This window comes from Neolamprologus multifasciatus, chromosome 17 (assembly GCF_963576455.1).
Source record: "Neolamprologus multifasciatus chromosome 17, fNeoMul1.2, whole genome shotgun sequence".
Lineage (NCBI taxonomy): Eukaryota > Metazoa > Chordata > Actinopteri > Cichliformes > Cichlidae > Neolamprologus > Neolamprologus multifasciatus.
The window spans coordinates 17118963-17131770 of NC_140455.1; the positions used below are offsets into that span (position 1 = coordinate 17118963).

The window sequence follows — 12808 nt, forward strand, 5'->3', positions numbered from 1 at the left end:
TAAAAAGATATATTTTATGTTTTAAATAATCTTAAACTGTTAGTCTGCAAAATGTGCAGCAATTTAATTTATTTATTCTCTTTAGCTGATAGTTTGTGGGGCCCAGGTAGACTGTATAACTGCATCTCTACCAGTTTCTGTGCACTCCAGCCTCTTCTGTGCCATGTGAAGGGATTTTCCTTAAGGCAGGAGAAATTATCTCCACGAAAAGGAACAGGTTCGGCCATCGCACAGTGGAACAAATTTTCTTCTTAAATAAAAATGAAAAAGGGTTACCTTAAATGCATCATGTTTTTAATTTGCAAGTTCATAAGCATTTTCCCTTTCCAGTTCACAATCAATTCTACCCCCAGGTCAAAAATATGTATAGGAAAGTTTCCTTAATGTAATATTATTTATAAAAAAATACCCGTCTAGCGATTAACTGCATAAGTACATGGAGGCGGAACCTCACAGCAGAAGCATACTCCATAATGTGTTGTACATTATTATATGTATATTATATGTAACGTGGTATTTTTCAATTATTATATTTACCAACATCAAGAAGTCACAAGCAAAGAAAGACCACACAATTGTGCATGTTTAAACAAGGAAAGTTTACTGGTCAAAATCATTTATTAAAGAAATAAACATTTTTGTCACCCCAAAAAAAACACGTTGCTTAAAAACACGACAGACAGAATTCCACTCTGTAGAGTGAGCAATCATAATGAAGCAGTCGGTTTCATTTTGTGGATTCAAGCTGCTCTTCATATTTTTGGCCACAAGATGACGCCAGAGAGGACTGTGTTGAAAAGCTTCGAGTAATGAACAGTTTTTCAATACAAGCTTCAGTGCTTCATTTGGCCATCACTAGTCTACAGCCAATCAGGACACACAACACAATGCGCTGTAATAAAAAAAAAAAAGCATGCAAGATTGCACAAAAAAAATCTGGTAAACAGCGAGGCCGCGAAAGGTGAACCACGTTTGTTATGTGAAGGCTTTGTGCAGGCACGAAAAGGACCCAAAGTGCAGACAGTCAGAGACAAAAGGTGAACTTAAATACAGCTTTAATGCTGAACTCCAAAAAGTAACAAAACTGAGATTCCAAGGTAAACTTATGCAGACAGACTACACAGCTAGATAAGGCTAGATCGCGACACTGACAAACTGAAACACAGGGCTTAAATACATAGAGGGAGCAATCAGGGAATGGGCAACAGGAGGGAAACACAGCTGGGGCAAATCAGGCCTAACAAGACAAAGGAACCAGACGCATTTACATGAGACACGGACTTTCAAAGTAAAACAGGAAACATAACACAGACTGAACTTACAGACAGACTCACAGGCAGGCACTACAACAGGGAACAGAGACGTGGGACCAGGGCAGAAACAGACACTGATTGGACACGGGGATATAGCAGACAGGGGAGACAGCAACTAAGGATTACACAGAGACATAAACCATAAGACAGAACTCTAACAAAGAAACCAAGGACTAGAAATGATAAATAATATAATAAACTCAAAACCCTGGGTCAACAACCCAGGCATCCTAACAGCGTTATAGCGAGGGTCCACGGTATATGTGTGTGTGTGTGTGTGTGTGTGTGCGTGCGTGCGTGCGTGTGTGTGTGTACTGAGATTCTCCATAGAAGGACAGAGCAGTTTTGATCTAGAGGGACAGGCAGGGGTGATGGTGTACTCTACATTGTGTCTGATAGTGGAGCTGTTCTCAGAGTTCACCTTACATCACATGGCCCAGTCAGAGCACCACTACCCACAAGCTGCTGCTGATTTAATCTCTCTGTATCATCAGGACACAACTTATCCTCTCAGCACACACATCACACTTTCTACTCCCACTGTGAGAAAGATAATCATTCCCAGAACAGAGATGATCTCCACCTGCAGAAAGAAAAAGGAAGCTAGAAGGTGTTTTTAACTGAGTGTTTCCAGCAACCTTCTGCATCAGCTGTCAATCCATGGTGGAGTACATTCAGCATAAAGAACAGTGTACAATGGAAATAAACTGCTGACCTGAATCTATGAAGGTAAATGTGGTAAAAATGTGAGACGTAGAAGAATAAAATGTGAATATGTCTATAAAATATCTAAAGTCGCAAAAAATATTTTGCACACTTCTTCTCTGTGGCTGAACTTACTCACAGAGCAATATGTATGGCAACTAAATAGTTATTAAATGTCATGCCTCGCCTCTGTCAGTGCACCCCAGGGTGGCTGTGGCTACAATGTAGCTTGCCATCACCAGTGTGTGAATGTGTGTGTGAATGGGTGGATGACTGGATGTGTAAAGAGCTTTGGGGTCCTTAGGCACAAAGCGCTATACAAATACAGGCCATTTCCCATATGTAATACTTATTCCTTAAAATAACAGCCAGTGATTTGCAACACTCAGTTAGTCTTATTTCAGAGCTATTACAAAGGTGAAACTACTGTTTATTGTTGAAATGAGAGGACATCATGAGATGAAATTCAATGCTCACAGGTTGATAAATGAGGAACAGTGTCTTTGTACAACTTGTAATGCTGTCAGCTAGAAGTCAACTTTATTTCGTTTAGATATGAACGCAACAATATTAGCCATTTTCACATCAACTCAAATACACAATCATATCAAGCCTCTGACTGATCTGATTGGTGAGAGTCAGCCATTTTCTTTTCACACCTATTCTGAAGAAAATGTCCACTGATAAGGCTGCAGGTTTACAGTGTCCCAATTCTGAATATTGAGGAAAGGAACAAACCAAGATCTTCGCCAAACAGCTCATTTCAGAATGGTTTTCTTCATGTCAGAGTTCAACCCCTTCTGCATCACAAATTAACATAATATCCATCAGTAACAGTAAATAATCACTTAAAAATAGCTAAAATAGACAGAGACGTTTCTCTTTCTAGGACATTCTTCCATACATAGTAATTAAACTCATTCTCCGAACAGTCCCTGGGGACTTACACTTTTTTGACTCTTGTTCTGTCATGGGGCGACCGTGGCTCAGGGAGTTGGGAAGCGCATCTGTAACCGGAAGGTCGCCCGTTCGATCCCTGGGCTCTCTGTCCTGGTCGTTGTGTCCTTGGGCAAGACACTTTACCCTACCGCCTACTGGTGTTGGCCAGAGGGGCTGATGGCGCGATATGGCAGCCTCGCTTCTGTCAGTCTGCCCCAGGGCAGCTGTGGCTACAACTGTAGCGTGCCTAGTGAATGAATAGTGGTATTGTAAAGCGCTTTGGGTGCCTTGAAAAGCGCTATATAAATCCAATCCATTATTAATACTAGGCAAGCTCAAGTGCAATTAGAAGCTAAATGAATTCCTGGCCTTCGGCCTGGCCTATTTTTAAATCATATATGTCTGTAAGTGTGAATGCTGTTTTAACCTTTGTTTGCTCCAAGTCACCTACAATAGATTTAAATCTGGAGCAAAACATTACAACGTCCCAGTCACTGAGCTTTCCTTAAAAAAGGAAAAAGTCAATTTTATCCTTCTGTTACTGTGGACCACCATCATCTCAGTTTTCTACACACTTGAAACACAAGCACATACTACCATGCTGCTGATCCCAAATCGAGTCTTGCACTTTAGAATCAATACATTATAAATGATTTTAACACTACTTCAGACAACATGTTTCTATCAATTATCACATATAAACATTGTACATGTACAACATTATTGTAAAGCTACAATGAAATTTCCAGAAACCAAAGGAATATTTTTGGCTTACATTTTCAAATGTATTCTGTTACAACAAATAAAAACATTCAATTATTATCATAAGAAAATGTAAAGATTTATTGATGGATGTTGTGTATATTCATAAATTGTATGAGTTAAAATTGTGAAATCAAGGAAGTAAACTAACTTAAGAGTCTCCAGTCTACAGTGTGGACTCTCCAAAAAAAAAAAAACACACATCTGTTTAATTCCTGAATTCTGCAGACTGTTTTCACTCAAGTCTAGAAGCTTCAGATGGTAAGGATTGGACTTCAGAGCAGACACCAGAGCAGCAAAACTGATCTCTGACAAACTGCAGTCAACCGGTCTGAATCGTGGGGGGAAAGAGATAAAAACAATGATGATCCTATCAGATGTGTTCAGGTTTTAAACATGTAGCTCACTTTACTATGTCCTAACCAATGAGCAAATACCTCTATTTCTATTGTGTCTCTATTGTGTTTTCTGTGCATTCATGTATATGTGAGTCTTTGTGTCTATTCAGAAAGATCAGTATTAATGATCAAACAGTGGATTAAATAGACAAAAAATATTTATTCCTCATCAAAACAAATATTTGTGCGCGTGTGTATATATATATATTTATATATCCCCACAAACTGCATGTCTTTGGACGGTGGGAGGAAGCCGGAGTACCCATGCATACTTCACACAGAAAGACACCGGCCTGATGGTGGAACTGAACTAAGGACCTTCTTGCTGTGCGGCAACAGTGCTAACCACCGTGTCTCTACACACACACACACACACACACACACACACACACACACACACACACACACACACACACACACACACACACACACACACACACACACACGCACACACACACATATACAGTGGTCCCTCGCTATAACGCTGTTAGGATGCCTGGTTCGTTGACCCAGGGTTTTGAGTTTATTATATTATTTATCATTTCTAGTCCTTGGTTCTTTGTTAGAGTTCTGTCTTATGGTTTATGTCTCTGTGTAATCCTTAGTTGCTGTCTCCCCTTTCTGCTATATCCCCGTGTCCAGCCAGTGTCTGTTTCTGCCCTGGTCCCACGTCTCTGTTCCCTGTTGTAGTGCCTGCCTGTGAGTCTGTCTGTAAGTTCAGTCTGTGTCATGTTTCCTGTTTTACTTTGAAAGTCCGTATCTCATGTAAATGCGTCTGGTTGTGGATCCTTTGTCTTGTTAGGCCTGATTTGCCCCAGCTGTGTTTCCCTCCTGTTGCCCATTCCCTGATTGCTCCCTCTATGTATTTAAGCCCTGTGTTTCAGTTTGTTGGTGTCGTGATCTAGCCTTATCTAGCTGTGTATTCTGTCTGCATAGGTTTACCTTGGAATCTCAGTTTTGTTACTTTTTGGAGTTCAGCATTAAAGCTGTATTTAAGTTCACCTTTTGTCTCCGACTGTCTGCACTTTGGGTCCTTTTCCTGCATGCACAAAGCCTTCACATAACAAACGCAGTACACACACACACAGTGGTCCCTCGCTATAATGCGGTTCACCTTCGCTGTTTACCGGATTTTTTTTTGGTGTGCAATTTTTCATGCTTTTTTTTTTTTATTACAGCGCATTGTGTTCTGCGTCCTGATTGGCTGTAGACCATTGTCAATCCATCTCGTGCCGTGTCTCCTGTACAGTACAGAATGTGTTCAGCTTGTCAAATTTACATAAATCTTTGATCGCTAGCAGTGTGACTCTGAAGTGCTGTACTGTAATTTTGTAAGTTTTCTGCCCAGCAAACACAACAATGTTGACGAAATGTTTTGCATCATCAAAGGCAACCGCCATACCAACCGCAAACCTCGTTTACTTGCATTTGAGTTCATCTTTTCATTTCTTCACCTCTTCTAGCAGCTTCAGAGTGTAGGGATTCATGCATTTTCATTTACACAACTGTTTTCCGAGGGGAGACACAAATCCCTTTTTGTGAGGACAACATCATAAAAGCATAGTCACAAAAATCACAGCATAAAAATCTGTTAAATCAAACATGCAGGTGGATCACCTGCTGAGGTGAGCATCTCACAGCTGCTTCTTTGTCATTTGCATATTCTGAACCACAACAACTCTGCAGATTATTTCTGTATGTGACACTAAGACACTTGCAGTTATGTATGCCTCAATTTGAACTGGTGTAAAGTCTGTGCTCATCACTGTGTTGTTTTGAATTTGAGTGCCACACAGTGGAATAATGGAGAACTGAGCCAACACAATTTTTTACTTAAAACTAATGAAAACTAGTCATAAGAACAGCCTTTAGTAAAGATTTTTCTTATGAATTCTTAAATTTTAAATGAATGTTTTTTTAATTAACAATTAAAAAAGTTTTGTTTTTTTTAAAAATTAAAAACTTTTTTGTAAAAGTCAACAAAATTGCTCTAAAATATGTGAATGTTTGTGGTTATTGATCTACATTTTAATGGCAACATATAAGAAGTTTATATATTTTTAATTATGATCCATGTGTATGTGTGGGGTTGTATTATGCCAATGTAGCCACCAGAGGTGAGCGTTGAGCTACTAAATGTTAAAAACTGGCTGTGTGAAACTTTTATTTAAGAAAAAAAAATAAACTCTTTTTATTTGTTTCATTCATTTATTCATTTGTCTGTAACTGTTTTGTCAAACTTTTTGTAGTCCTTTGTTTACTTCGTTGTTGCTTAGTAAAATTGATTAGCACTAAATAAATAAATAATCTGCACTTGACCTGTCCAATTAAAAATTGTGAATATATTTTAAATGCTATAAAAAATGTAGTTTAAGAATAATTCTGAAAGTTATGCACAGTAATGCTATTAATACTAACAAGAAGAATAACGTTCATATTTTTTTATCGTTGTGTGTAAACTATGTCTGAGATAAAAGTTGTAATTTCTTGTTTTTACGTGACGGTGTTTTACCGTTGAACTCCGGGCTTCATTGTAATGTTTCGTCACGACTGCTGGGGGCAGTGAGGAGCCGTGTGGCCTGAGGACAGCCAGGATTTAGAGCGCAGAAGAAGAAGTCTGTGTTCCATGTGAGCTGGTCAGCATGGCACCTCCGGGAGGAATAAACAAACCGAAAACTGTAAGAAATCCTGTTTTTCCTTCTGTTAGTCGGTTGGAGCCGAGGGCACATTCAGGAAACAATAACGAGTCAGACAGAGGAGTGTTCGTCAGGTCAGATGTTAAAGTTTTGTTCACACCCCCCTACAGTTATAGTAATGAATCAGTCCTTTGAGACAGTTTCCTCTCCAGTATTGTCAGTTACGGGAAGTCGAATATAGCCTTAAAACATTTTGAGGAATTGTTTTAAATGTGTTGGTGCAGTCCCTTTGTTAGTGGAGCGCACTGTAACTTCAGGAAACTGGGACACCCTGTGGACAGCAAGTAAACTGTATCGATCGAAACGTCACGAGACAAACAACAGCTACAGCTCTAAGAAGAATAGATTATACAGTAACCAGAAGCAGCAAAGGTGCTCTAATGGCTTAAATTATTACTTTTGTGGCTGTTAATTTCTAACATGGCAGATGCACAGCTGCGAGTTTTAAACTTTGAAGTAATTGTTAGTATGTTCAGGTCTCTCTTCTAGTGATGGGCAGATGAAGCTTCATGAAGCACTGAAGCTTTTCATCCAATTGGTTCACCCCAGCGCAAAGCGTCTTGAAGCTTCATTTGCTCTAGTGGGACATCTACTGGACGTAAAAATATTAGTTGGCATGAATTTGAAGAGTGTGGCCTTTTGCACACAGCCTGTAAATGTCAACAACAAAAGGAGTGTGTAAAACATCTATATTGTAGTGATGGCAGTATACTGTGTATATTTATACTGGCAGTATGGAAAATGGTCATTTGGAAATGCTTAAAATGGAAATTATCATTTACTGTGAGGTGAGGTGTGGTTGGGGTGTGGGCAGTGGTTGTGCTTTTGTAACGTTGAGGTATGGACAGCTACACACTCATGCCTGTTCACATTTTATTCTGTAAAAACTAAATTTTCACTCCTTTTATGACCTTTTTAGTGGGGAGAACATAGCTAGGATTTAATGATTTAACAAATCTTTTAAATCCTTTGTCCTCCACAATGCCAAATGGCTGGGAGTCCTCAATCACCATGCTAACCAGGTCTTCATCTATTTGAGATTGTTCTCCTGAGGAAAGACAATAAAGACAAAGCACAAATATAAATATCACACACATAACTTATTACAGTTGTATAATATTGTTATATCATTTAGTAACATTACTGCATGCTATATTTTCATGGCATTTGATGGCTCACCTGGTCTTGCTCCACAATCGGTGTTCCCCTTATTCTCATGCAAAGCTCTGTAGTGCCTAAGCATGGATGAGGTGTTGTTGTTATATCCCAGCTCCCTGGCACATGGCAAACACTTCACCTTGTACAAAAGTAACGACAGCTTAACATAAATTGTATTGCACCATCAGTATTATGAAAATACATCTTCTGTAGAAATTTACATACCTTTTTGGGAGGAATAAAATCAAAATGTTCCCACACAGGGGAGGACATCCTCCTCTTCTTAGCTGGCTCCATTCTCTCCTGACTTTCTCTCCTCACTCTCATAAACCTCCAAACTGTCTCCAAACTCTCACTAACCGCAACTCTCCATCAAAGACCTACATTTTGAATGAAGTCTGAGGGGTTTGTATCGCTGTCATAGCTCGCGGCAAAGTTTGAACCACTCCATGAACCAGTCACGTGGTACAGCCGGGCAGCGAGGCTTCGGATGTCATCATTTTCAGCTCCTCCCATAAATGAAGCAAGCCTCGATATGCGCATTGCGGAAACGCCCTCTCAATTACTCGACACAAGCTTTGAAGTCTCGATACAGAACGTCACATCACTACTCTCTTCCACAGCCTGGTGGAGAAATCCTTTTAAGCCATCAATGGACAGTTACGTTTTCCAAGCGGGTCACGTGGGAATCCGTGTCTGTTGTGGAGCTAAACTCAGTTCTGGTCAATGGTACTTTTATCTCTTTATAAACTGATGCTGGTGTTACAATCAGTCTGTGAAAACAGTAAAAAGTGCAGTAAAAAAAAAAAACAACAACAACAACAACATGTTAAGATTATTTAAGCTAAACTGCCAGAAAAGTGAGCCCTGCCACAATCTGGCGACTATTCCAGGTGTACCTCACCTCTCACCCTATGGCAGCTGTGATTGGCTCTAGCCCCCCTTCCAACCCCACGACCTGGAATTAGATAAATGAAAGACAATGGATGGATGAATGCCAGGAAAAAAAACAAAAAAACTATATGTGCTGTTGTTACTGTGTTCGTAGTTTGAATACTTCATCTGCAGTTTGCAGTTCTCTCACTGAAGAAAAAGAACTGATCATCTGTTTACAGCTTCATATGCATGTTACTTGAGAGTTGTCTGCCATATTAAATGTGATATAACCACAAATCACTTGTGGAAGACTCACTCTACATTGGCAACCATGTCCAGTGATCAAGATCAGCGGCCCCTGTTTACAGGAAAATGGAAACTTTTTAAAACTCTGTTGGTTTCCAGTGTAGCTGCTAACACTTTAAACCTAACTTTGTGGTTTCAGTTTAAATCGGCTGCAAGACACACACTGATTTATTTACCACCTGCTTCAAGTGTGATTACATTACATACATCAATAACAAACTGTGGCTGTGTCTTGATTACATTGGGTTATGTACATCACTCTCTGCTGCAGATGTTTCATAAACACAACCTGTTGGGTCGTCTCTCTGTAGCTTTTCTTGTGTGATAAAGTGTGGAGCTCAGTGAAAAGAAACACTTATTACTATTTTAATGTTGATATCACATGTCCTCAGAATGTCAACTCCAACTTTCAGAACAAAATATCCCACAGAGCATTTTTCGCCCAGTTCTCATCTACCCCTGATTTAGATTCTAACCGTTTGTTTCAGATCTGCATTGTCTCTGAGTTTAAGTTGTTTGAGTCAGCTAATTCAAAGAAAGCCTGGATATGTTTCAGCTGTTGTTGTTTGTTCCTTCATATCTGATGAGGAGCTCTAAACACTCGAGTGTTTCTGCCTTCCTTGAACGTGTCGTGGTTCTCTTGCAGGAGTTGGGGAAGAAGCTTTTCAAGCGCCGGCGAGTTCTGAGCCGCGAGAAGAGGAAGCGGCATCAGATCGTGGGAGCTGTGGTGGATGAAGGTCTCATCACCATCCATCACCTGAAGAAGAGAAGGTGAGTGTCAGCTGACCCCCTCCTTCCTCCACCTTCTCATGGCCGCAGCGTGTTGTGACATTTTCTGTCCCATCAGGACGAGTCCGAGAGCCAACATCACGCTATCAGGGAAGAAGAAGAGGAAGCTGATTAAACAGCTGCAACACCAGCAGAAGGAGAAGGCCTCTATGGAAGGTAAAGAGTGCCAAACCCTCTGACTGACTCTCTCCTTAAGTGTTTTCAGCATCTCTCAGGTACTTCAGTCGGTGTTAGTGTGCGGCTCTGGTTTCCAGACCTGTGTGGTCCACTAAGCTTTAGACCTGAACATATGAAGGACCAGTTGGGATTGCTCCGTTTATTACTTTACATTAATTAATCTTATTTTGAATTTGGGCATGGATGAAAATGTACATACGCTCTGGGTGTTTATGGAAAAATTGGAAAAATGTAACATCCCAAGAACAAAGCTCTCATGCAGTCATAAGATAACCTTAACAAGAGGTAAAGCATTTGGGATGCATTGTTTTTATTATTTCCAGTCTTCGTAATTTAAATCTTCTTGGAAAACTGCAGACTCTTATGAAAGTTGTGACTTTTCATTGAAACTCAAATGCATATTGTCCACTCTGCCTCAAAGGCTTAAAGACATCCACGTGGCAACATTGAACGCTAGTCATAGCGCCACCTAATGGCAGCAAGACATCAGTTTTAGCTGATTGATATGACATTATCACCAGTGTTGGAAAGGTTACTTTTAAAATGTATTCCACTACAGATTACAGAATACATGCCCCAAAATGTATTTTGTAACGTACTCCGTTACGTTACTCAATGAGAGTAACGTATTCTGAATACTTTGGATTATTTAATATATTATCATGCTTTTTATAACTACATTAATGTACTATTGCTGTGTTTATTACTATTACTGAAGGTTACTCGCCATACCAATACCAACTACATTTTTAAATCCTAATATAAAATGGGTAACAGTAGGGTGGACATTAGGTAAGGCTGCACTTTTTGCAGCGACCTCGTATAGAAAACTATTCCGCGGGTATGTAAAACATATTCGCGGCTCTGAAAGAGCCTTCCTTGAACGTGTCGTAAAGGGACATCTGGCTAATACGTTGGGTTCTGTGTCGGGCTCGTAGCCAAAAACTAGCTTTACTTTGTTGTCTGGGTCAACTTTGCTTGCGAGAGACAAAGAGAGGTGTTGAAAGGCTGCTCCAACAGAACTTATTGTTTCGGAGGAAAACACAAACACAGTGTACAGTCGAGTCTTAATAGCACACTTACAACTGGGCTCGTCAGGCACTGTTTTTGGCTGCTGTGGTTATTATTTTATTTACATGCTTCCAGCTCCCGTTTCTGCTTGGTGACAACTCGTACTTTTCGATTCTCCTTTTTTTTCCCTCCCTTGCGCTCACAGACACATAACGAGTATGGCAGTCCATTCTCCCTGCAGCACTACACTGCCCATGAGGCTACATTCTTTAGGGCTATGCCTTTAACACTCTGGCTATCACCTGCATATTAAATAATGTTTTGAATAATAATTACAAAAATATTTCTTCACGTCATTATGCTGGCGGCAAGTAGAGGTGACATGGGCCGTGAGACCCAGGCATTAGAGCCTCTTAATGCGTCTTTTGTTTGGGTCTCCACCGGCATGGAATTACCAAAAATAGAGAGACCATAGCCTAACAGGTGAAATAGGACTGTACTGCTGTGTAATCCATTTATTTCAACAAAGTAACTGTATTCTGAATACCACCTTTTTAAATGGTAACTGTAATGGAATACAGTTACTCATATTTTGTATTTTAAGTGCATAATGCCGGTACATGTATTATGTTACTCCCCAACACTGATTATCACTGTGTGTTCTACACATTACATACTGGCACAGATGATTAGAGGGTGAAGGTTTTTTTTTTTAATTTTTTAACACCACATAGTGGACACAGGAAATGATGTGTTTGTCCATCAGCCAGTTAGATTCCACGAGTTCTGCATCAAAGTTGACTGATCATCAGCTGCATTTTGTGTTGTTTTTCAGCGTCTGGTGTTTTATTGATACTTTTTTATGACACAAAAATAAAATTGCTCATCATTCGTCTCTCTGTAGTGGAATCAACAGCAGCACCACAGAAGAAGCACGACACCGCATCAGCTCAGACCAAGAAGAAGAACAAGAAGGCGTCCGGATGCCAGGACGATGTAGAGATGGTGGATGTTGAATGAAGATATGTCTGCACTATGAGTCCCTGCTCAGACGTCCATGCCGGCGCCTCAACTTTGAGACTAATGGACAGTCAGGACGTCGGTCCTGTAGTTTGTTTCTGCAGAAGACAAAAACTACAACAGTTGACATGGAAGCCCCTTTCTGCCAAAAATGCAGAAAAAAAAGATGTTTCCCCTCAAATATTATTTGAGCTGCTTTTATTTTAGTTGTAAATAAATCTGAATTCGTTTGAGGCTCACGCTGTTTTATTTTTATTTAATCTTTTGCGGATTCTTAACCAAAACAGCTTTAATCAATAATTTAAACAAAAAACTTGAGGTTATTCTAAGTTACATTAGTATGTTAGTGAAAAGACCAAATGTCTTTCTATGGTGTAAAAGTTTTGTGAGAATTAAAAATGTAACTTCACTGGCAAAAATATGAAAAAAAATGTTTGAAATTTACTGTCTGAAGATATTTTTGTAATTTTTGACTAACCAAAGGCATTTTACACTGTTTCATTTTGTTGTTTGGCAGAAATGGGTTTCCATATATGATTGGGTTTTTGTTTTATATCTCTGTTAGCGTCGCAGCACCTGCAGAGTTTGAGGGCAACATTTGGACTCGTGGTTGTTACAGCATTCATCTTGTAAGCTTGTTTAATTAAATGGGTCATGA

The 12808-nt window shown here is 39.7% G+C and overlaps 1 protein-coding gene and 1 long non-coding RNA gene across 2 annotated transcripts in view; one reads left to right on the forward strand and one right to left on the reverse strand.

The window, feature by feature from the left end:
• The window catches only part of LOC146499214 (uncharacterized), a 170900-nt gene that overhangs the window by 4215 nt on the left and 153877 nt on the right, over positions 1–12808 (reverse strand). The gene's annotated exons all lie outside the window — the stretch shown is intronic.
• Positions 6707–12688, forward strand: c4h11orf98 (chromosome 4 C11orf98 homolog). The gene is made up of 4 exons (XM_085138215.1): positions 6707–6795; positions 9800–9924; positions 10001–10098; positions 12035–12688. The coding sequence occupies exons 1-4, from the start codon at positions 6760–6762 to the stop codon at positions 12148–12150; spliced, it is 375 nt and encodes a 124-aa protein (XP_084994341.1). The 5' UTR covers positions 6707–6759; the 3' UTR covers positions 12151–12688.

Excerpts from the sequence above, each read along its gene's own strand:
- c4h11orf98 (XM_085138215.1), top strand. The coding sequence starts at position 6,760 with ATGGCACCTCCGGGAGGAATAAACAAACCGAAAACT. Across the intron at positions 6,796-9,799 it reads GAATAAACAAACCGAAAACT|GAGTTGGGGAAGAAGCTTTT; the intron begins GTAAGAAATCCT and ends GTTCTCTTGCAG. Across the intron at positions 9,925-10,000 it reads CATCACCTGAAGAAGAGAAG|GACGAGTCCGAGAGCCAACA; the intron begins GTGAGTGTCAGC and ends CTGTCCCATCAG.